Source organism: Trichosurus vulpecula, chromosome 7, assembly GCF_011100635.1.
Source record: "Trichosurus vulpecula isolate mTriVul1 chromosome 7, mTriVul1.pri, whole genome shotgun sequence".
In the NCBI taxonomy this organism is placed as follows: Eukaryota; Metazoa; Chordata; class Mammalia; order Diprotodontia; family Phalangeridae; genus Trichosurus; species Trichosurus vulpecula.
This window is the reverse complement of record NC_050579.1, coordinates 265,927,512-265,952,365: the sequence shown is the minus strand read 5'-3', so window position 1 is coordinate 265,952,365 and position 24,854 is coordinate 265,927,512. Positions and strand designations below refer to the sequence as shown.

Here is a 24,854-nt window from a genome sequence, read left to right as displayed (position 1 = left end):
AGGGGAGAGCCAGAGACCATTTCCCACTCAGTAGGCTCTCATGAACAGAATCCTGCCTTTGTCCCCCCACAGAAGAGCTCTTACTCTGTTCTATCTTTGACAAGTGCTTCAGCAGCCATTGTCACTTTGATAACCACTGGTAGGTACATGCAGATGAGTGGCTCCATGTCTGTTCCCAGTGTGAGATGTCATCCTGGGATGCCTTAGATCTCAACCATCATGAGTATACACATCTCTGAAAAAATCCTACTAATGTCTGCTGTGCGATAAGACTGAGATGATCCTGTCAGGTCCACCCCTGGAACTTACCACTGTTCTCAGTGTGGTAAAGGTTTCTAGGACATATCAGAACTAAAGGGCCAGCACTTAGGTGAGGCACATACTTGGCATCCTTTAGCCCCCACCCCATCATCTTTTTCTTCTGCCCAAATACCCTGATAGAGCTTTAGCTAGAGCTCATATCTGTGGCCACAGGAGCGTGCACAATAAGGGACAAATCCACTGCTGCTCCCAACATAGAGAAAAGCTTTAGCTTCTCAGAGTTCATTTAACACCAAAGAACCCACCAGAGAAGAAGATATTGCTGCCCCATCTCGGTCTTTTGGCAAAAAGTAAGGCCTCATTAGTCATTAGAAGCCTCATGAGGACAAGGCGTCTTGGGGTGGGTGGGAAAGAATATCTCAGCTCCTACCATGGGGGTCTCGGGATGAGCGGCTTTAATTTTTCCCTTCTCCATTGATATACGCTGAGAGAATATTAATTTCTTTGGCATGGCCTGTGGACAAGTGGTATGACTTCTGAGTGTATGTGTGGAAAAAAGTGAAGGGAATCCAGTTAAAAGTGAATAGGAAGGGACTAAGGAAAGGCAAGCAATGGGGTTCATGGAGTCACAGGTAAGTGACCTTTTCAATCTGAGGTATTGGTGCTTGTTTTTTATGAGCGTGGGCTGTAGGCTGACCTTGATGACTTCTGTGATGTGATAAGGGACAATGTTGGGATGAAGAAGAGGAAGGGAGAGAGGCACACAAAGGAAGAAGGAATGGGGTGAGTGAAAGGGGATAGTATTATTATTAATCAGCACCCAGCACAGTTCTTTTACACATGGTAGTCATTCAATAAATAGTGGTTGAATAAATAGGAGATGGACAGAGAGAAAAGGATGAAAGATGAGGAGGTAGGGAGAAAGACTAGATAGAGGATAGGATACATAGGGAAAGCGGAGGTATAGAAGAGAAACAGAACTCTGCCACTTCTAATCCCCAGGTTCTCTAATTTATCTTTAATCTGCTGCCATCACAGAAACTTACCTACAGTCTAGGGTTCTTGAGACCATTCCCTATCTATATGACCTCCTGGTTCCCACATGAAACTCCCATATGCACTCTTCAGAGCCCAGCAACTGTCTCACTTTCTGGGTCTCTGAGGTTTCTTCCCCTTTGCCCCCATTACATACAGGCCGTACATCTTTGTAGAAAGAAATGAATGTTCATTTGTATTTCATTGGGCCCTTAATTTGTGTGTGATCCCAAAGGCCCTGAGTTTCCACTTAGGGGAGAGGCCTGGGTTCCTCCTTGAAGCAGTGATGATATCTCTGCCCTCATGATGCTGGTGTCCTTTAGGGGAACAAAGAGTGGATCACAGTATCTATCCATCTTTGAGGGTTAAAGATGGACTGCAAAGTGGCACTCAAGTTGGAGAAGAGGGTCAAGAAGAAGACAGAGAAGGGGGAAAATAAGTGAAGGAAGGGCAAAGAAAATAAGGGGAGTGATACAAATGAAAAAAATGAAACTACAGAAAGAAACAAGGTAGAGAGGGATAGAGCAAAAGAAGAGGAGTTAGGAGAATAGAGAACAGAAAGAAGGAGAAAGAATCTTTCCTGTTTTGGACCTGAGGTCCAGAAAGGACTCTGTAAGTGTCAACTTGAATGCCTTCTCTCCTTAGCAAGTGGGCGAGGAATCTTGAGGGAGAAGAGTGCTGAAGGGCACACCTCTCTTGTAGACCAACTCGTGACTTGCCCTCAAGCTGGTCAGCCTCTTCACTGTTGCTTCAAGGGGAGGCCAACATCCCTTAAAAGGGGTATTCTGAAAGAAGAAGAAAATCTCTTTTGGACATTTTGAACTGGGTGCCCCATGGGCATTTCAAACTCTACATGTGTAAAATAGAACTCATTATCTTTCCCCTCAAATCCTCCCCTCTTCCCAACTTCTCTATCATTATAGAGGGCTACCACCATCTTCCCAGTTGCTCAGGCTCACAACCTAGGCATAATTCTCTATTCCTCATTTGCATTTACACCACATATCAAATTTATTGTTTAATCTTGTCATTACTACCTTTATGACACCTCTCGTAGAAGTCCCCCTGTCCATTTATGTAGCCACTGCCCTAGTGATGTCCTCATCACCTAATGCCTGGACTGCTGCAAGCCTGTTAGCTGATCCCCCTGCCCCAAGTCTCTCCCACTGAAGTCTATCCTCCACTCAGATGCCAAAGCGATCTCCTTAAAGTGCAGGTCTCACCATGTCATTTCCTTGTCACTCCCCTCACTCAAAAAACTCCAGTGGCTCCTTACCTCAGGGTTTAAATATAAAGCCCTTCACAACCCGGCTCCTTCCTATCTCTCTATTCTCTCACTATATTCTCCTCCATCTACTGTATGATACAACAACCTTGGCCTTGTTACCCCTCAAACATGACACTCCCATCTCCCACCTTTTCACTGGCTGTCCCCCACGTCTAGAATTCTCTCCCTCCTCACTTCTCTGGGTTCTCTGAAGACTCAGATCGAACATCACTTTCTTTAAGAGGTCTTTTCTAGTATGACCCTTACCCCTTCTCTCCGAGACTACATTCCATCTATTCTCTATATATCTTGTATTTATAAAGTGGTTTGCATATTGTCGCCTTATTAGAATGTGAGTTTTTTGAGGGCAGAGACCATGCATTTGCCGTTCTTTGGCTCCCTAGTGCTTAACACAGTCTTTCAGGTATAGTAATAAGTAATGCTATAAATAAAATAAATTCTATAATAAAGAAAATAAACAATTATATAAATATACATGTAAATATATATAACTAAATAAATATAAAGTAAATAAATAAAAATAAACAAATATAAGTAAATAAATAATATAATATTTTTTTAAAAAAGTTAAATGAATGCTTATAAACTGATCTATTCTTTTTCAAAAGCATTGATCACAGAACCAGAGAGGACTCTGCATATTAAGTCTATCTCCCTACCTATGGGATCTCTTTTCTAATCTGTTGATTGTTTTTAGGACTCTCTGCCTGCTTTTCCTTCTGGCTTCCTCATTCTCTCTTGACTTGAGTCAGGAAAAATAGGGCAGTTGTAAGAATTTAGTAATTTGTGGATTGTGTAGAAGTGAAAAATTAGAATTTTAGATCCAGGAAAGACCTTTGCTAGTAATATCTTAGGTTTCTATAGTATTTATAAAAAAGTTCATTGGGGTTATGTGACTTGTACGAGGATACACAGCTAGTTATGAATGGAGTGGTAAAGGAAGAAATCAATTGTTTTTCTAAGGGATTGGTTAGTTACTTCCAGAAGAGGGCAGTAACCAGCAGTTGCTCTTCTCTAATGAGAAGTACGCTTACTATCTTTGTGACTTTGGGTAAGTCATTTAACCTCCATGAGCCTCGGTTTTCTCATCTATAAAACGAGGAAGCTGGACTAGATGGCTTCTAACATCCCTTCCAGCTCTAAATCTTTGATCCTATGATCCTAAATTGAATGACATTTGCCACTATTACAAAAAGAGACCTAAGTAATACTTTTCTAAGACATAGGAATTCAGAAAAAGGGAGGCTGAGGCTTCTCCCCTAGAAATGCCTCCATGGGTGAAAGACTCCTTACTCCTTTCCTTCTGGGCTGGAAGAGGAGTCATCTAAAGTGAAGGAAAGGGGTACAGATAGACTTTCACCATAAATTAATATAAAATGAGAAAGAAAGCTGGGTGTCAGTAGATTGAGCGCTGGACATAGAATCAGGAAGACTTGGGTTCATGTCCTTTGTCAGATGCTTACTAGTTTTGTGACCCTGGCCAAGTCACTTAATTTCTCTCAGCCTCAGTTTCCTCATCTGGAAAATGGGGGGTAATAATAGTCCCTATGTCACAGGGTTATCGTGAGGATCAAATGAGATTTTATATACTTGGAGACGCAAAGTTCTTCATAAATTTTAAAGCACTATGTAAATGTTAGCCATTATTAAATAAACAATCACTATAGGGCAAGACTACACTAGGAGAATTCCCGTTGTGGACATTAGGACTTCCTGGGGCTGCAGGAGAAGGAAGAGGAGAAGATGTGGATGGGGAAATGTAAAGTTAAAGCTCATCAGACACACGGATGGGAGGAAACACGGAACTTACTTAGTTCTTCGAGGAATTGTCCTAAAACAGAAAGAGAAACAAACAGGTCACCGTCAAATTCCCTAGCCTGGGCTGGTTGCCCCCAAAGGCTCCCTGACCACTTTCTTTTCGGAATAGTCAGAGATCAGCCCTTGCTATCTTTTTATTCAAGAATCTAGAAACGTTTGGCCTTTCATTTTGATAAGGTGTGTCCCAGGACCCTCCGGGAATCGTGTGTGTGTGTGTGTGTGTGTGTGTGTGTGTGTGTGTGTGTGTGTGTGTCTGTGTGTGTGTGTGTGTGAATCCGGCATTCTTTAACCTCGGCCCCCCACTCCCAGCTTCCCTTTGTACCTCATTTTAAGGAGACTCTGGTCTGATTGCCCTCGAGTTCCCACTTTGACCATCTACCTGCCAGTCTTCGATGCAGCCAGTTGTAACAGATGATCATGGCAACGAGGGGTCCCAGAACGGGCACTATCACAAAAAGTGTTATCTTCCAGCAGGGCACTCTCAGGAAATGGGGATCTGAATATAGAATCCCAGGATCAGAATGATAGAATCTCAGTGAGGGAGGTGCCTTGGAAGCCATCCCGTAACCCTGTAACACCACCTTAACCCCCCACACCCCCAAAAAAGTGGTTATCCAAACTTTGTATGAAAGGACTCAACTGAGATAGGACTGAACCTTCTTCGGCAGCCCATTCCATATTTGGATAGCTCATCTTTCTAAGTATGATTGTAATAACTTTATCAAATATAAATCCTCTCCCAACCCCTGCCAATTTGTCAAAATCCTACCTATCCTTCAAGGTTTAGCTCAGGTTCCACTTCCTTAATTCTTCTTTCAGCTACCCAGTCCACAGTTATGTTTCTCTCCTCAAACTCAGAATTACAGAATGTTAGCATGAGAAGAGACCTTAGCAACAATTAGTCCTGATGAGAGGTATCCAATTCCCTGCCCATGAACAGCATTAAGACCTGCAAAACTCCCCAAACCAGATTTAAATGTCGTTTATTGGTTGTTGTTCATTCATGTCTGACTTTTTATGACCCCAAGATCCTGGAGTGGTTTGTCATTTCCTTCTCCAGCTCATTTTATAGGTGAGGAAACTGAGGCAAACAGAGTTAAGTGACTTGTCCAGGTTTACTCAGCTACTAACTTTAGGCCCAGCTCCTTATCCACTGTGCCACCTAGCTGCCACAGCACTGAGACCTGCAAAACTCCCCCAAGCAGATTTGAATGTAATTGGGTAATGTTGAACAAAATAAATAAAAATACGATACAATACAGATAATGTTAACTTGTGGTTTTCTAAGTCAATTCTGTTTGAGTTTGACACCACTGGTTTAGACCCTCATTTGGCACATATTAAGAGCTTAACAAATGTTTATTGAGTAAGTGATTGATTTGGGAGATGATGAAATTGAGATCTAGAGGGATAGAATGATTTGTCCAAGGTCACAGCCAGTTAAGGGGAAGAACCAGGATAGGATACAGACCCAGGTCTCTTGATTCCAAGCCCAGTAATGAGCAAGTTACAGGATGACTGCTCTTAACCTTAGGGAATCTTCTTCAGTTGGGTTCCTTTGCTCCAGCTTTTCTCAAGCCTTGTTTGCACATTTGGGTTTGTTCACCTGACGTCCCCTTCTCCTGAATTGTTTCTTTGATGATCAAAATCACATACTTCTTGATGTGGTTGAAGATTTTCCTTTTCCAAAAAAGCCTTCCTTGACTAAGCCCATTCCATTCTGATCCCTCCCTTCTCCTGCTCTGCAGTCTTTACTACGTTATAGGGAGTCAGTTTGTTTTGATTTTCAGGATTTTAGACTACGTCGTTGGTGTGAAAAATGTATGTATGTCCTTTCTTTATATCCCACCTGCCCCCTCCCAGTGGCCAGTGCAGTGCCATATATACAAAATGACATACATACCTGTTGAATGAAATGGAGTAGGGAAATAACTATGTTCTTATAAACCATTTCCTACCCTCAAGCCCCTTGCATTTATCGTCTGCCAGGGACCCTAGTTCCCTGGTGACTGAAACAGGAAGATGGAGCATGGCTGGTGAGGCACAATGTTAACTGGAGACACTGGGATGGTGGCGGGGGGGTGGGGGGAGAGAGAGAGAGAGAATGAGAGAGAGAGAGAGAGAGAGAGCTTACCAAAAGTTCGGTGGAGATTCTCTGAAACACAAAGAATAAAAGATATTAGTTTAGGTTTGATAGACACTAGACCTATACTGCTTCACTCTCTTTTTAGGGAATCTGTTATCTATTTTCTTTCGATTGTTCCTGTAGTTATTCAGTTTTGAGAGGGAGGAGGTAAATAAGGAGAGAATGAGAGGGAGTATCCCCTTCTTTGGAGACAATTTGCAGGGATGTAATACTTTCTCTAAAGGGAGGGGAGTGGATGAGAAGGTCCCTTGTAAGATCATAGGGAGTCTTTTAAAAATGAAGAATTTTCCGAGCCAAAAGAACTTAGAACTGAAAAGAACTCTAGCAATAATCTAATCCAACTCTTTTGTTTTACAAATGGGGAAATTGAGGCCCAGAGAGGCTAAATGATTTTCCAAAGTTGAAAAGCTAAAATAAGAACTCAGGTCCTTTTACTCTAAACTAAGTGCTCTTTCCACTACTCCAAAATGTGTTGGTGAACTCAGGGTTTTGAAGGAAGGTCAGAGAGACTATGAGAGTAAGACCACCTCAGCATCCACCAGGGCTTCTACACCAGCAAAGATCAAGGTCTGTCCTCACCTCCCCCATCCCCTCCCCCCTGGATTGAAAGAGGCAGTTTCTGATACTGATGGGAGATCTCCAGCTTCACCCAGGGTACCACAATGAGATAGGGATGCACGGAACTTACCAATCTCTGCTTGGAGTTTGCCTAAAATACAGAGACAGAGACATATATTGGTTCCTGCTTTGCTATGTCTTTGAGCCCAAGACCACTTCTTCTCCCTAATATCCCTGCAATTTTGCTCAGGCCCTTTCTCTGGTACCTGGGATTCCCTTTCATTGTGCCTATATTGTTCTTCCCCTCCTTCACACACGGACTTAGGAAACCTGGGATTGACTCCAAGTCCATTTTGTTTGGACTTTGACTTTGGCTTTGGCTTTGGCCCCAGCCCCAGACACTTGATGGTCAGAGTGCAAGCATTAGTTTGCATTTGTATCGCTATGTGGCCCTGCAAATGTTCAGTTGTTTCATGTCTGAGTATGATGTGAGCTACTATTTGAGGCTGCAAACTACACAAAGGCAGGGACCAGGAAGAAGCAGACTACCAGCTGGGAAGCGTGATTTCAGGGCCACAAAACCTACTGCTTCACTTTCCTTTCTCTTTGCCTAAGGCCTGAAAATCCACACTTTTGTGCAAGAGCAAGCTCAAACTGCAGAAAGTCAACTGGGGAATTATCAGTATGAGCGCTTACACCTCTGAAATCGACAAAAACTATAAATCAGGGCTGGATTTACTGTTTTGTCGATTGTCTAGATTTAAGAAAAAAGGTTAATAATGCAGATTTAAAAGCAGGTCCAGCATAAATTTTTGGAGAGCTCATAGTTATTCACAAGCCTTCAAACTTCAATTTGATTCCATTAAAAAAAAAATATTTGAGCAGGACACTGTGGGAGATTCCAAGAAGCATAAGGTATATTAACAGGTAGAAGGTAGACCGTGAGGGCAGTAGATTGGGGGCCAGGTGGGGAGGAAGGCACAAATTAACTGGGGGAAAGACTTCAGAATTGGGAAGCCGGGATTATGAAAAAGCAAACTTGGCTTACTTCACCATTTTACCAAGGTCAGGAACTGTTTCTTTTCCTTCTGTTTCACTGTGTAGTGCTCAGTATAGAGTTTTGTACATAGGGGGTACACGGGAAATACTTGTTCTAATGCCCTCCCTTTTGCAAGATAAAATATATATTGTTCCCAGATTAATGAGCCCTACATTGTTCTCATTCTTGGCCTATCATGTACTACAATACCTCTAAGTCTGTACTGCATGTAGAGATAACCAAGGCCGACAGTGATCTGCAGGATGAGAATGGGCAGGACAGCAATCAGAACCAGCATTCCAGGGTTAATCCAATAAAATGGATCTGAAATGGGGAACAGTTACTGAAGGTTAGTTTCCTGGCAATAGTCTGAAGTCCTAAAACTGCTACTATAGTCAGAAGATCTTGAGAGATCATTTCATTTATCTTCCTGCCTTTGGGAAGGAAATGTTTAAAAATCTAGAAGATCCTATAGAAGTCACCTGGTCCAACTATCTCATTTTACAAATGCAGAAACTGAGTGAAGTTACTGGTCCAGGTTCACATAGTAAGTAAATGCAAGAGAAGGGATTCAAGTCCCTGTCTCAGGACTCCAAGTCTAAGAGTTCTGTCAACAGTGTTACTGTTTCTCTTAAAACTGTCCACTCAGTTGGGAATCTTTCCTGGAGAAAGTAAGGCTAAAACTTATCTCAGTCACCATTTCCCGTACCTAACTTTCAAATAAATTAGGATGCCAGAGGTGAAAATGACCTTAAGAGTTTCCCTTCCCAATTTTTAAAAATTCTTGACAATAATTTATATTGTATGATTTCCATCTATTTTCTTCCTTTAAAAATTATACTGATATCTTCTGTTTTTATATTATCTAGAATTTTGTTGGTATCTCTCCCCTTTGCTCCTCTCAGAGAATCATCCCTTATAACCATTTTTTTTAAATAAAAAGAAAAAGAGGAAGAAGAAAAAAAATTGAGCTAAACCAATAAATACATAAAAACCCCATATTATATTCAGTGTTTCTGGACTACCACTTCTGCCACCTAGTGTTTAAAAAATGGTACCTCAGGAGGCAGTGGGTTTCTTCTCTTTGAGGTCAAGCAGAGACTGGATGACGACTTGTCAGGTAAATTATAGTGGGGGTTCTTTATTTTTGGTATAGGTTGGGCTACATGACCACTGAGATTTCTTCCAACTGTGGATTTCTGTGATTCATGGTGGAATATGTTACTATTACGATACATGATCATTTTTCTGGTACACTGTCACTTTAAGATAATGTGCCATTCATGTGGAGTTGTTTAGAAGTGGAAGAGAAGGAAATGAATGAATGAAGACAATGAGGGAAATTAAGGAAAAGAGTTATGTCAACCATTAAAAGATGTAAGCTATTGCCACTGTTATAGAAAAATGTTTTGATGTTTAAAAGAAGTAGGAAATTTTTTTGTTTTAATAAAAACGTGTAAGATATGTGTATACAGAAACAGCTTTCAGATGGTATTTGAGTAATTTTGGACAGGAAATAAACTGTGGTATAAATACAAAACTCAAGTGACTACATGAATGATATAAAATGATATGCCACTTGCATGTGAACAGTATGATGATGCTTTAAAGAAACAGAGAAAGAATTATTAAAAATGGACCAAGGTGAGTACAAAAATACAGGTTCAAGGACACAAAGTGTGTTGGATATGTTGGACCATGTTGAAGACCTACATCTGCAGGGGAATATAGTATCTCAATTCAATCTCAATAAAATCTCAATAGTATCTCAACTGCAATTTGCATCCAGTGGTTTAATTATTACAGAAGGTGAAGTTAAAAATGAGAAATCATATATATTTGGAGACAGAAGTATGATTATAAGAGGATCATCAATCTTACAGGGGAAATCTGGGGAGTTCTTTTAAGTGAAAAGTGAATTTCTGAGAGTAAGGAGGACTTTAAGCCTCTGAAAGGAGAGTAACGTGACATAGAAATCTGAGGAGAATAATGAAGCCACAGCAGGGGGTTTAAAAAGCTGCCTGGTCAGAGCTCTGGCAGCTAGAAGCAATCCGCTGACAGAAGGCTCCAACTGATTCGTGATTGGTGGGAGAGAGAACTAATTTCATTGACCGAGAGCTTCAGGAACCTTTGTTGGCAAGAGCTGAAAGCTTCTCATCAGAGTTTATTGAACTGTGCTGCCACTTATGGTCTGAGAAGGAAAAGCTGAAGGGAAAACAGACTTCAGCTACTTTTTTTATCCAGATCTACTTGCCTTGATTGAACAAACAGGCAGCTGGAATTCTGGGTGCTGCCATGAGTTTTGTTCTGTTCAGAAATTAGAGCATCTGGGTGAATGAACCCAGAGGCAGCCAGTCTGGAGAGCTTAGTTCTCTGGCTTAAAAGGAATTGCTACTTACCTTAAGAGGTTAACATTTTCTAAATGCCCTTTTAAGGGTGGTTGTAAACTGAAAGAACTTATAAATAAAACATTCCGGTATAGTAGAGGACTTATCTAGGTGGAGAGTGGTAAGGACCAGCAGACAAGCAGTTAACAGAAAAATTGTTTTTCATTGTACGGATGATCCCAAAAAGACTAATTCCATCAAAGTCTGAATTTCAGAGTGAGTTACCCAAATACAAGGGTTTTCCTCCATAGTGTACATCTCTGACAGATTCCTGTGTATGTGCCCACTGTTCCCCTTGCATACTGAGCATTGGTGGGAGAACACGGCCAAGTTTTATATGCAGATTGTGATATATTTTATTATTTATGTGTTTAATTTTATATATTAGTATAATAACTAGCATTTATATTGTGCATTAAGGTTTGCGAAGTGCTTTAGCTGTATTAACGCATACATGTAAGATGTAAGATATTATTTCTTTTGTCTTTTTGCTAAGTAAATAGTTATGTTTGAGATTTAAAAGTGTTTTATCGTGAGTGGCTGGTTGTATAAATAGAAAAAACTTACCAGTGGGGGTTCACAGTCTAGAGTTATGGATAGAGCCCTGGACCTGGAGTCAGGAAGACCTGACTTCAAGTCCAGCCTCACTTATTAGCTGGGTGATCTTGCTTCGCCTCTGTTTAATAATAATAATAACTAACACTTATATAGTGCTTACTATGTGCCAGTTACTGTGATGAGAGTTTAAAAAGTTATTCTTTCATTTGAGCCTCCCAACAACCCTGGGAGTTAGGTACTATCATTAACCACACTTTATAGATGAGAAAACTGAGGGGCAAACGGAGGTTTGTAAAATGAGGATAATAGCCTTTACCTCCCCGAGTCGTCAAACAGTGATGTTTGTAAAGCGCTTAGCCCAATGCTTGACAAATAGTAGGCACCGCATAACTGTTTATTTCCTTCCAATATGGCTGCTTCTAGGACCCTGAGGGATTTAAGTGTTACCCTGTGGCAGTAGTCTATCTCTGCAAACAGCTCTGCACAGGTGAGTGAGCCAAGCAGAAGGTGGGTAGGTTTCAACAAGCCAAATGCAAAGGCAGCTCTAAAGCCTCTACAGAATGTGGGTGGCTATCTCATCTTGTAAGGGCCAGCCTCGTGGCACAGTGGGTAGAGTGTCAGGCCTGGACTTAAGGAAGACTCATTTTCCTGAGTTCAAATCTGGCCTCAGACATTTACAAGATTATGAGAAGGTTATGATTTCTGTTTGGGGTTATTCTAGATAACCTAGGCAAGTCACTCAATCCTGTTTGCCTCAGTTTCTTTATCTGTAAAATGATCTGGAAAAGGAAATGGTAAACTACTCTGGTATTTTTGCCAAGAAAATACCAAATGGGGTCATGAAGAATTGGCCATGGGCTGAATCTCATGTAACCTGCTGATGCTATTGCTTTTACAAAATGTTATTCTATTAAAATACATGTTCCTTTTTCTGGTTCACTACCATGGGACAAATTGAGTTCTGGTGGTCTTAGAAATTCTCAACATTCCTAGTATGAGAATTCCAGCCAACTGAAGTATACTAATCATTTAATATAACATATCCTATGTTGAACCCAAGATCCGGGAAGAATTTAGAATTGAATACATAAGATCTTTGAGAATTGTTTTGTTCGGTTGTTTCAGTCGTGTCCAACTGTATGATCCCATTTGGGGTTTTCTTGGCTTTCAACACCTTTCAGAAGTCTTCTGAGGGTAAAAATAGCATCAAATTTAGCTACCACACTGATGGTAAATTAACTTGAGAAGACTACAAGCCAAGACTAAAGTGGAGGGAGAGTTGGAGCACGATTTTTTGTTTTCAGATAATCATGTACTCAATGCAGCCTCTGAAGCTGAGATGCAACAAAGTATGGATCAATCCTCTGCTGCTTTTGCTAATTTTGGCCTAACGATTAACACCAAGAAAACAGGTTCTCCACTGACCAAGATCACACCATCCATATGTAGAACCATTGGTTACAGCAAACGGAGAAATTTTGAATACTGTGGATAGGTTCACTTACCTTGACAGTATACTCTCCAGGGATGTCCACAAAGATGATGAAGTTTGACACATGCATTGCTAGAGCTAGCTCAGTGTTGGGGAGGCTCCAAAGGGAAGTGTGGGAGAGGAGAGGTATTAGACTGCCTACCAAACTGAAGGTCTACAGTGCTGTTGTGCTGACCTCATTGTTGTATGTCTCTGAAATCTGGACAGTATACCAATGCCCTGCCAGGAAACTGAATCACTTCCATTTGAGTTGTCTCAGGAAGATTCTGAAAACTGTCTGGCAAGGTAAGGTACAGACACTGAGGTCCTTTCTTGAGCTAAACTGCCAAGCATTCAAACTACTACAGAGAGCACAACTGGCCGTGTTGTTCAAATGCCAAACTTACGTTTGTCTAAAAGACTATTTTATGGAGAACTCACACAAGGCAGGCACTCACATGGTGGTCAGAAGAAGTGCTACAGAGACACTCTCAAGGTCTCTCTGAAGAACTTTGGAATTAATTGTGTGACATGGGAGACACTGGCAAGGGAACATTCAGCATAATGTGCCTGTATGAAAGAAGGCACTATGCTCTATAAACAAAGCAGAATTGCAGTAGCTCAAAAGAAACATGGGATGTGCAAATTTAGAGACATCTCCCCTCCAAATGTTCATGTGGACTATTGGTGCCCCACCTGTGGTAGAGCCTTCTGAGCTCACATTGATCTGATCGGTCACAGTGGAACACACTGTACTTTGACTCCGACACAGCAATCTCATTTTGGTTCTTTTTGAAAATGACGGACAACAGATACTGGAGTGATTGGCCATTTCCTTCTCCAGCTTATTTTACAGATGAGGAAACTGAGGCAACCAAATGACTTGCTCAGGGTCATACAGCTGGTAAGTGTCCGAGGCCGGGTTTGAAGTCAAGAAGATAGTCTTCCTGACTCCTGTCCTGGCACTCTATCCACTGCACCACCCAGCTTCCCTTTACATGAGATAAATGCACAGCAGAGGTAACAATCCAACAACATTTTGATTGTTAATGTCAAGGCGGCTTAGAAGGGGAGATGCGCGCTTCCCAAATACGTTCACTATTGTCGTATAGGATGTCTTGTATAAGGTCTAAATGGAAAACCAATTCTCTTTCTATAGGTGATGAAGTCTTATTTGTGGATGGCTTGGTAAATAGAGTGCTGAGCCTGGAGTTAGGAAGACATCAGATTTGATCTCGGATATTTGGTAGTTGTGGGACCCTGGGCAAGTCACTTAACTTCTGCCTCAGTTTCCTCAACTGTAAAAAAGGAATAATAACCCTTTCCCCAGAACTCTTGTAAGGATCAAGAAAGATAATATGTATAAACACTTAGTACAATGCCTGCCACATAGTAGACACTTAATAAATGCTTATTTCCTTTTTTCCAGGATGACATTATGCTATTGCATTATGCTTCAAAACATTACAGGGCCTCTTCAATAAGACACAACATTCAAAAGAGATTATATTAATGACAAATGCTGGAGGGTACTTTAACTGAGGAAATGCTTACCAATTGGGGAATAGTTGAACAAGTTATGGTATGTGAAGATGACGGAATACTTGTGCTGTAAGAAATTCTGAAGGGGATGGTTTCAGAAAAACCTAGGAAGATTTGTATGAACTGATACACAGGAAAGTGAGCAGAACCAAGAGGACAATTTATATAATATCAGCAATGTTTTAAGGATAAATGACTTTGACTTAGGAACTGCGAACAACACAATGACCAACCACAATACCAAAGGATTCATGATGAAACATGTTATCCATCTCCAGATAGAGAGCTGATGGACTCAGAGTACAGACTGAAGCATATTCTTCTCCTTTCTACCTCCTTTCCTTCCTTCTTTTTTGGACATAGCCAATGTAGGAATTTGTTTTGTTTTATACATATTTGTAACAGGGTTTTTGTTGTTGTTGTTTTTTGTCTTCTCAATGGGTGGGAGAGGGAGAAGTGGGAGGGAGAGAATTCAGAACTAAAAATAAAATCAAATTAAAAAAAGAGATTAGCTCAACAATCCATATATGAAAAACTAAATTAATGAAAAATGTCTAATGTTCAGATTATGATGTACTAACCCACTAAATTCATGTATGTATATGAACATACACACATCTATCTGTCTATCTACCTACCTATCTATCTATCTATCTATCTTTCTATCTGGTACAACAGATGGAGTTGAAGAAAGAATTGAATAGGAAAAAGGAACCTCAATGGATTGCTCTTGTATAATTGTACAATTCCAAACTAATGCCTGATCCAAAGACCCATCTTTTCAACTCAAATGTTCTCCCAGTGATAATGTATGTTAGAAAATTTTGAAACATCACAATTTGTAAAGAATAAAAATTGTGAGTGACTCAAGGGCTAATGAGGAGACATTGCAAGTAGCATTTAGCATATTTATAATGATAAACTACCCCCCAAAAAGTGGTATCAGAGATATCACTGAGGAAGTGTCATCAGAAAAGGAGGTGCACTGGTCAAGTGACAACTATAGAAGAAAACAATTGTATAGACAGTATTGCATCGATACTAATAAAATATAAAAAGAATCTAGAAGAACCTATCCAACATGTTGGGTGGGTTCCCTTTGGAGGATTTAAGAGGGGTGTGGGGGGGTGGGAATTTACAGTTTTGAATAGCACTGGATGAGGTGTGGCTAAGATTAGATTTCACTGAGGGAGGGAATACCTGCATCATGAGATCACAGATCCTTTAAAATACTGAAGAAGGAAACAATTCCTCTCTCTACAGCCTAAATTTCTTTTATTCTGTTTCCAAGAAGAGAATACAGCTCTTATGTTGAGATTTTTCACTCATAATTGGCTATGACCCTGTGACCCGGGTCATTCACTTCCCTTTTCTGTGACCTAATTTCCTCGAAAGTAAAATGGACATAATGTTTATTGCAAGCTTCTCACAAATTTGTTCAAAAAGTCAAAAAAAGATGAAGACTGTGAATGTACTATGAGTTGCATGCATGACAAGTACTTGGATGACCAGTCTAAATCCACAATGTTGGATTTGGAGTCAGAGGATGCTGGATCAAATCTTGGCTCTGCCTCTTACTACCTCTATTACCAAGGGCAAGTCATTGAACCTCATTGGTCCTCAGTTTCCTCACCTGTAAAATTAGCAGGTTGTAATAAATACTCTCTGTGATATCTTCCAGGACTAAATGGATGACCCTAGCAAGGCATTTATTATTAGTTGGAAATCCTTTTACTTTGTGCAGCCCTTTGTTAACATCCAGAACTGTCTCTATTCTTAACTTGGCATGCAGCCTATAGCCCAATGGGGGAGCCTTTTAAAGCCAAAATAATGAGCAACTTTCCAGTAGGCAGAGAGAACAGAGGAGAGGGGAGGAATTGAGCAAGCAGCTGGAAAAGCTTGACATTTCATCTCACAACAGTATGGTGTCTTTTCAAGCCCACCTGTACAGAACACATTTAAAAAGAAGGTTCTTTATTATGTTTCTATTTCCATTTTCCCAAAGGAGCACATAGAAATAGTGCTTTGTTGGTCTGGGTACAGTGAATTCTTTACCACAAACAATTCCTTCAGTTGAATTCAATAAACATTTATTAAGAGCCTACTCCGTGCCTATATAACCAATGCTCCCCTCGGGTCACTCTATGGAACAGTCACTCTTTCTACACAAAAGCACTCGATTGTGTAATTCTTCGCACTGTATGTGGGGAGGGGAGGGGAGGGGAGGGGAGGGGAGAAGGAGGCTGTTATGGTAGTTAAGTTCTCACTATCCTTTTGTTCTGCCCTAGAACAGCATTTACCTTTCAATTCCTTTCACTCTCCTCCAAATCACCCTAATAACCCAGCAGCTGGGACAGAATAACCTACCCACACTCTCAAGCCATTGACTAAACCAGCATGAATATTTATATAATGCTTTAAAGTGTACAAAGTGCTTTACATATTGGACCCTCACAAAAGCTCCTTTGAAGTAGATGCGTACCATTTTATAGATGAGAAAAACAAGGCTGAGAGAGGTTAAATGACTTGTTCGGGACCTTACAGGTAATAAGTGCTCAAGGCTGGATTTTAGCTTAATGTCTTCCTGACTCCAAATCCAGCTTGCTATCCTTGTAGCTACCTACTTTGAAACAAAATACAGTGCACCAAATAATTCAGGGGGCACTTGTCACTCAGGTTGTGGGAACGACAAGGCACAGAATACTGGGCTCTGGAAAAAGCATGTGTTGCAGCCATCCTTAAGTACCTTTCATCTAGCTATACCCACCCTCCCAGGTGCAGACATAAATACCAACTGACTGCTGCCACCTGAGTTGGGAATTCTGATCCCTCTAAGACAGGCCTGCACAACCTGTGCACCCTGGGTTGCTTACGGTCCTTGGACCACTTGCAACACACCAAAGAAATTGGGGGTGGGGTGGGGAGGGAAGGTGAAAAATGTAGAGGGAAACATTCTTCATATGTAGAGGAATCCTTTGGCATGCCAAGTGAGGGCCACAGGTTGTGCAGGCCTGCTCTGAGACAAGATGGAGATGATAACAAGGAGGATCTCAAAAGGCGTTTCCAAGGTTGTCATCTAAATTCAACCCTGCAAAAGGGGAACATACCTCCCCCCGCCCCACCCACAAAAGAAAAAAAAAATCAACAGGGATGGGTAAATTTGGAGACAAAAAATCTAAAAAGGAGCAAGTGACTATCCAGGAAAAACAAAATGTTTTGCCTGCTAAAAATGGAGAAAATTAAAAAATAAAAAGAATTCAGGTCCTGATTTAATAAGAGGGGGGAAAAAGAAAGGCAAATCTAAAGGAAATCTTATACAAGTCTTTTTCTATGGTCTTTTATTTAGTTCAGGTAGATCTGATCATGTCATTTCCTCTACTCAATAAACTAGGATGGGGTGGGGAACCTGTGGCCTCAAGGCCAAATGTGGCCCTCTAGGTCCTCAAGTGAGGCCCTTTGACTAAATCTAAACTTCACAGAACAAATCTCTTTAATAAAAGGATTTATTCTGTAAAACTTGGACTCAGTCAAAAGGTTGCATCCACATGTGGCCTCGAGGCTACAGGTTCCCCACCCCTGGAAACTGTTGGTCTTGGTGTTCCTCACACAAAATATTTTATCTCCCATCTTTTCACAACTGGTCATCCCACGTGCCTGATACACACTTTCTCCTTACCTCTGCCTTGTGGAATCACTAACTTCCTTTAAGATTCACCTCAAGTGCCACCTTCTGCATGAAGCCTTCCCTGATACAACCGCTAGTGCCCTCCTTCCCTCCCTACACTTGCTTGTATTAATTTGTAAATTTGTAAATGTCTCCCCCAATAGAAGGTAAGCCTCTTGAAGGCAAGAACAGTTTCACTTTTGTTGTTGGATGCCCATTGACTAACAGGGCTTGGCATACCATAGGCCTTTAATAAATGTTGAATGACTGATTCATTGCTGTTACTTCCCTTTTTGCACAATTCAGTGGAATATTTTTAATAAAAATTTTATAAATGCAATTATTTTGATAATTGTAGAAATAACATATTTTTAAGAAGGATGGAATCCCATCTCATCCTTCCCCCTTTAAGTTCTTTTTAAATGGGGAGAAATCAGACACTGGTTATTTATTGTCTTATATTACCAGAAGTTAATGGCATATCCGTTAAGGAAAGCTTTGGCATCAACTTGACATTCTATAAGTAGTTTTTATATTATACTAAATGAAAAAAGGCACAGATTGCAATTTAGAGTCACGAGCATGAATTTTAAATGTCTTAACATTTTCAGTACCTCTTTTCTGTGCCCATCTTGTCTTTTGGTAGAAGAGTTTTCTAAATAAAACCAGCCCCTGATATTGGAACTTCCTCAGAATTATGTGTTCACTTTAGCCTGTTGCTTGTGGTAGTGGTAGTCCAGTTCTTTTCTAAGAAAAATAACTAACATTTAAATTAAATAAACAATGTTAAATATTAAAAAGTTTATACATTATCAGTTAATCCACAGGCATTTACTGCTTCCAGGAAGTATGCTGAAGAGCAGAGAAGACAACAACCAGTCGTTACTCTCAAGAGGAGCTCACAGTCTAATGGGGGAAGACAATATACAAACAACTATGTACAAAACATGACATATAGAGGAAAAACTGGAAATAATTAACAGAGAGAAAGCATTAGAATTAAGAATGATTGGGAAAGGTTTCCTATATAGGGAGGGATTTTAGCTGAGACTTGAAGGACGACAGGAGGCAGAGAAGAGGAGGGAGAGCATTCCAGTCATATGGAGTGTTGTGTTTGAAGAATAGCAGAGGAAAGTTTCTATCCAAAGACTATGTGGGGGGAGAGGGGGCAAGATGTAAAAAACTGGAAAGGTAAGGGGGGATTGGGATCAGGTTGTGAAAGACTTTAAAATCCAAACAGGATTTTATATTTGATCTTGGGGGTGAAAGGGAACCACTGGAGTTTATTGAATAGGAAGGAGGGGGTGACCTGGTGACACCTGCATTTTAGGAAGATCAGGTTGAAAGCCCAGTGGAGGATAGACTGGGATGGGGAGAGATTTGTAGCAGGGAGACTAACCAGAAGGCTCTAGTCTATGCATGAGGTGATGAGGGTGAACCAGGGTGGTGGCAGTGTCAGAATCAGAGGAGAGAAGGTAACACATGCAAGAGATATCATAAAGGTAGAATGGATAGGACTTGGCAACTGACTTATATAGGTGAAGTGGCTGAGTGTGAAGAGTTGAGGATGACACCTAGGTTGTAAGCCTGGTTGTACCTCTGAAAGTAATTGGGAAGTTAGGAAGAGGATAGGGCTGGGGAAAGAGAAATGAGTTTAGTTTTGTTTAAAATGTCTGTAAACAACTAGCTAAGACATTCAATAGGCAGTTGGAGATGTGGGACTGGAAGAAAAGAGATTAGGGTTAGATGAGTAGATCTGAGAATCATTAGCACAGAGTTAATAATTGAATCCATGAGAGCTAATGAGATCACCAAATGAAATAATATGGAGGGAAAAGGGGAAAGGGTCCAGGACAGAGCTCTGTGGGCACACCCAAGGTTAGCAAGCATGACCTAGATGAAGAGAAGAAGGAGCAGTCAGACAGGCAGGCAGAGAACCAGGACAGAGAGCAGTGTCACAAAAACCTAGGCAGAAGAGAATATGAAGGAGATCTCATTTGAGTTTCATAGAAGCTTTGTGAGAATGAAGAAATAGACTCAGAGAGTTAAGTGATCTGTAAGAGTTCGGATCTGAATCTTTGGATCTGAATTCAGCACTCTATCTACTGTTTCACACTGCCTTTACCTTGTAGCACCTTACGATTTGGGAAAGAGCTAGACTGGAGATTAAGAGTTGGAAGAGAACTCACCTAGTTCAAACCCCTCATTTTACAGATGATGAAATTGGGGTGCAGAGAGTTTTAGTCACTTGCCTAAGATCACACAGCTAGTAAATAGTAGAGCTATGATCCAAACTCTGGTTCTCTTACTCTAAATTAACCCCTATTTACACTAAATTATGGTACATCATCCTGACCCCAACTCAATTATGCCTGATCATCTCTGTTGATATTCATAAAAATCTGGAAAACATTATCTTATGTGGAGAGAATTTGATTTTACTTAATACAAAGTTAGTGCCACCTAACAGTTTATCTGTATTTAAGATACTGGTACTTGCTGTCCTTTTTTTTTTTTTAAAGGATCGATTGCCTCTAAGTTTAATCTTGAATAACAGTTTGAAAAAGGAATACATCTGCGTGGTTTTTATATTTTTTATATTAGGACTGAATATGTATAAATTGTATAAACCAAAGAAATAAAAACTTGGTTTAAAATAAAAATAAAATAAATAGTCTAGGGTCTGGGAAGGAGAAAGATATATGTATGATACCTTCCTTTCCTTTTACTAGATTCACAGTATTTCTTTTCATCTGTTAATTCCCTGTAGAGAAACTGTCTATTAGGTTTTTTTTTTGTCTGTAGCTCCTGCAAATTAGTAACATGATTTCTAGCAATGTTCTCAATAAAATAAAACTCCACTAAAATAATTTGATTTTATATGGAATTTTGTTATGTTGGAACTTGACCATCATATGGATTGAAGTCTTGTGATTTCTCAGAATTGGCCATTCATTTGCAAGTTAGAACAAAAACACTTTCCAGAAAAGATAGAAAATGACTGTTTGAATGATTTGTGACTTTGTTCAGCCTCTATTGATGCCAATAATTGGAAACTGATTGTATTTGCAATTATTTGCTGCTTTGTATTTTTTATGCCCTCATGGCTCATTTTCTCCATTGATTCAAGTATTAGAAAAAGAATGAGATTTCCAAAGGAAGTGTTAGCTACCAAAAATATAGTGCTTAATTTCAAATAATGCCTGACCTTCCACCTTCAGCTCCATTGCCGCTTCTTCTTGGTATGAGTGATCTCGGAAGAAGCAGGTGTATCCTCCCTCATCGGCGAATCTCACATGCTGGATCTTTAGGGCCACCTTCCCTTCTCCTATGGCCTCCTTCACCAGTGTTGTTCGCCCCCGGTACTCAGGTGCCTGCTCTCCATCTTGATCCTTCCCATTTCGGTAGAGGTGAACCACTCGAGAAAAGGGAGGCCGATACCAGCCCACCTCCATTCCTGTAGCATTCTTAGCAGGCGAAAGGCGGCATGACAACTCAATCTCATCCCCTACCAAGGCCCGGATTGGGTGAGCTGGTCCTATCACTGTGAATTGTCCTGTTCAATGCATCAAGATGAAATTAAGGATCAGAGGGAAACCTCAGCGTGGAAGCTTATGCAGCTGATGCAGTCAGAGGAAGAAGCAGGTGCTAAATTGCCAGATAGAATCAAAGATCTAGAAAGGGACCTCAAGATTCTACTTTTTGTCTGTCTGTCTATCTATCTATCTATCTACCTATCTATCTATCATCTTTCCAAGGATGAAGATGCCTTGTGCTCTCTTGGCATTTAATAGCTTTAGCCATTTCAGAAACTAGAGTGGTCCCTTTTTTTGTTTACCCAATTCAATTCAAGTTCCTTAGCCCAGCTTTGAAGAGCCCTTTACCAACTGCTCCCTCCTACCAAACAGCTCTTATCTTGATTCTCCAGATCAGCTTCTCTACTCTAGCTTATCTAATCTGCCCCTTTTTCATGCCCCATTTTCAGCCTCTGAGGCTTTAGTCACATAATCCTGCCCACCTTAGATGTCCTCCTCTATTAACTTATGTTCCCCACCCCACTTCCAAACACACTTCAAAATTTCTCTCCTGCAGGAAGACACCCTAGTTTATTCCCATTCTGGTCTCTGCTCTGCATCTTCTTAAGCACTTACAGATTCAGATTCACTATATTATTTGACATTTTTGATATATGTTACTTTATGATTGATTACTTATAAATCCTTTTACAGGTTTATAATATTTGTCCTCAGTCAGATGATAAGCTTCCTAAAGATAAAAACTGTGGGTATTGGACTGGGAGATTACAAGGGAGGTGATTCTCTTCCATTAGACTTGGGACTCAGGGACCCTATATCTTATTCTTTATTATCTCTCTACTCTGTTTAATAAAGGGCTTTGCTTTTTTTTTTTTAAGTAACTAGTTGAATAGTTGACCAAGTAGTGGAATGGAACATTAGCTCTCAAACATGATGCAGAAATTGACCTCTTATCTCTGGAGTTCTCCTTGGAGAGGAAGAAGAAGACATTTCTTACCTGAGTAGCTGGAAGGCAGCCAGAGAAGGAGGAGGAAGAAGGAAATGAGGTAGGCAGTCAAAGAGGATCTTAGCAAATTCCACATCTCTACTGACACTGGAAACAGGGAACTATGATATAGGGAACTAAAAAGGTACAGAGCCTCAGACACATGTCCCTTCTGCCCACTGAAAGATTCCGAAGGGATGCTTTTAGAAGGCAGTGTCAACTTCAATTGCCCCCACCCCCTCCTTCCCACACTGCAGCTGTGCCTGTGGGATTGGTCCCACATTACCCTAGAGCCAACACAAAAGAGCTACACAAAGGAGGGAAGATGAGTGCTTTCTCCTCCTCCCCATCAAAGGAATGGAGCAGACACTGCCTGGTACTGGGCCCTCTGACTGTTGTCAGTGGCCTGAGCATCTCCTGTCAGATGAAATTTCTCTTCTCCCCTACCTTCCTCCCTCTGGCCTGCTTAGGATGCTGTGAAAGTCTGATAAGCACTTATCTGGGAATCCCTACTGGATTTGGTAAAGGTTTTCTCTAACCCACAGAAGCTAAAAAGGTCATCATGTTTATACTATCTCAGTAAATTATGTTATCTAAAGTCTAAGTTTCTCTTTCTGTCTTGTTATGTGACATAGATGGTGAGGGGAGGGAAGGAAGTGTATTCTGGCAAGCATTGGTGTGTGTGTGTGCTGGAGTCAGCTTGTACTGGCTCAGGGGAGGTGATTGTTAAAGTTGCAGTGTGGGTATTTACATCTCAGAAATCAGAAGCACAGACTGCTAAAAATGAGGACTTGATTTATTGTTTTGTTGCTTGTCTAGACTTAAAAATGATGGAGAAAATGTTTAAAATGTAGATTAAACTTAAAAGTGCTTTGTGTATGTATGTCTGAGAGCTGATCATTAAACACTTACCTGCACAACCCTACTGGGAGATGTGTTAATATACATACTTTTGGGAACTGTCCACTAGCAATGGGCCGGGGTGGGAGCTGCGGGGAAGAGGCAGGACAGAGTAGGAGATTTCTAAATAAAAAATGGCAGAAAACTTTGGGACTTCTGTTTTTCATTACTTTAGCAATGCCAGGAAGCATCTTGCTTATTCTCTGCTTCCCTTTCCTTTGTCCTTTCACATCCTGTGGCTATAGAGGGTCAGCTCTACACCTCCATTGTGTGATTTGAAGGCTTCTGAGAAGGCTTTTTTGCTCCCCAAACTCTCTTCCATTTAGGTGCTACTGTCTCTGAAATTCTACTGTTACGGCTTTATTTTTTAGAGTCTCTTCCAGCCATCACCCCCTTTTAAGATGCAAAGATTACAGAGAGGTGTGTCACATGGAGCTAACTCATACTAAGGTGGTACTTACTTTTCACACCCATTCCCTTCCTGACTTGGAGGTAACTTGAAAGTCCAGGCAGCTTGAGATCATCTAGGGGGAATTCTAGTATGTACAATTAAGTGGAGGAGAGTCTGAAAGGGCCTGTGGGGTAGGAGGGAAGGTCACAGAAGGGTTGCTGAGGACCAGCACAAACAAACTTCACCTCTTTCATGATTTTCCCTAGTTTTGTCTCTTAAAAGCCAAGCTAGTTTTAATTAAGGCAATGGATTAGATCACAATAACCAGGAGAGATTTCCTCCCCCCCTCCCCTGCTCTTCCCCCCTCTCTCCCATCATTTCACATCTTAATAACAACAATTCACATTTCCACAGCACTTTATGAGTTTTCCTCACAACCTCCCAGTGAATTTGGTAATATCAGTATTATTCTCCCTATTTTGCATGCGAGGACACTGAGACTCATTGCATGAAGGAGCCACAGATGGCAAAGCTCTTCCTACTATACCATATTGCCTCTCAAGAATCTACAATAGCTCCCTTTTGTCCGTTAGATTCCAAGCAAACTCCTCAGCCAGTGGTCCTCTCTCCCATTTCTATAATACTTTATAGTACGCAAAGTGCTTCCTTCACAATAACCCTTTGAGAGAAGTAATAGGAGTAATATTGTTCCTCCTTTATAGATGGAGAAAATTGAGATTCAGCAAATGGAGGGGATTTGCTTAAGGCCACAGGACTGATAATATGGTCGATTAAACGCTGAAATCCAGATCTTTCAATTCCCGGTCCAGCTCTTTTTCTCAAATTCCCGGCTGCCAATCAAGATCCCTCCACCAAGTGGCCCTTCCCGTGGCTCTAGTGCTCATCTCTTACTATTCCTTAATATGAGCCCTCCGCTCCAGCCAAGCTAACAATATGCCTCCTCATGTACAAAGTATGCCCTCCTCTTCATCAGTACCTGTCCCTAATTTCCTTCAAGGCTGCTTTGAGATTCAATTGTTCGAGGAAACTTTCCCAGGCTGAGCCCGTCGTCACCTTCTGATCACCACTTTATTTTTCATATTTTTTACTAGTGTTGTACTTCACTACTTTGTACTTGTTTTTATTGTCTTTTGTATTGTCTTTATACTTGTTTACATATTATTTCTGTATTTCTCAAGTTACTGGAGTCAAGTGTGCGCACCTGCATTAGTTCCCCTAATAGATTGTGAGTTCTTTCAATAATTCATTCTCTTG

The 24,854-nt window shown here is 40.7% G+C and overlaps 1 protein-coding gene across 2 annotated transcripts; it reads right to left on the bottom strand.

The window, feature by feature from the left end:
• Positions 1-1,047: 1,047 nt before the first annotated feature.
• Positions 1,048-22,460, bottom strand: MOG (myelin oligodendrocyte glycoprotein). 2 transcript variants are annotated; one of them, XM_036767404.1, is made up of 8 exons: positions 22,301-22,460; positions 20,976-21,323; positions 8,356-8,469; positions 7,237-7,257; positions 6,537-6,557; positions 4,782-4,898; positions 4,395-4,415; positions 1,048-2,081 (listed from the first exon to the last, which is right to left on the bottom strand). In XM_036767404.1, exons 1-8 carry the CDS (start codon positions 22,383-22,385, stop codon positions 2,068-2,070), a joined length of 741 nt encoding a protein of 246 aa, XP_036623299.1. In that variant the 5' UTR covers positions 22,386-22,460; the 3' UTR covers positions 1,048-2,067. The 2 variants fall into 2 exon arrangements, with proteins under 2 accessions (XP_036623299.1, XP_036623300.1); XM_036767405.1 differs by lacking the exons at positions 4,395-4,415; positions 4,782-4,898 and having other exon boundaries at positions 1,880-2,081; positions 22,301-22,405.
• Between the last annotated feature and the right edge of the window lie 2,394 nt (positions 22,461-24,854).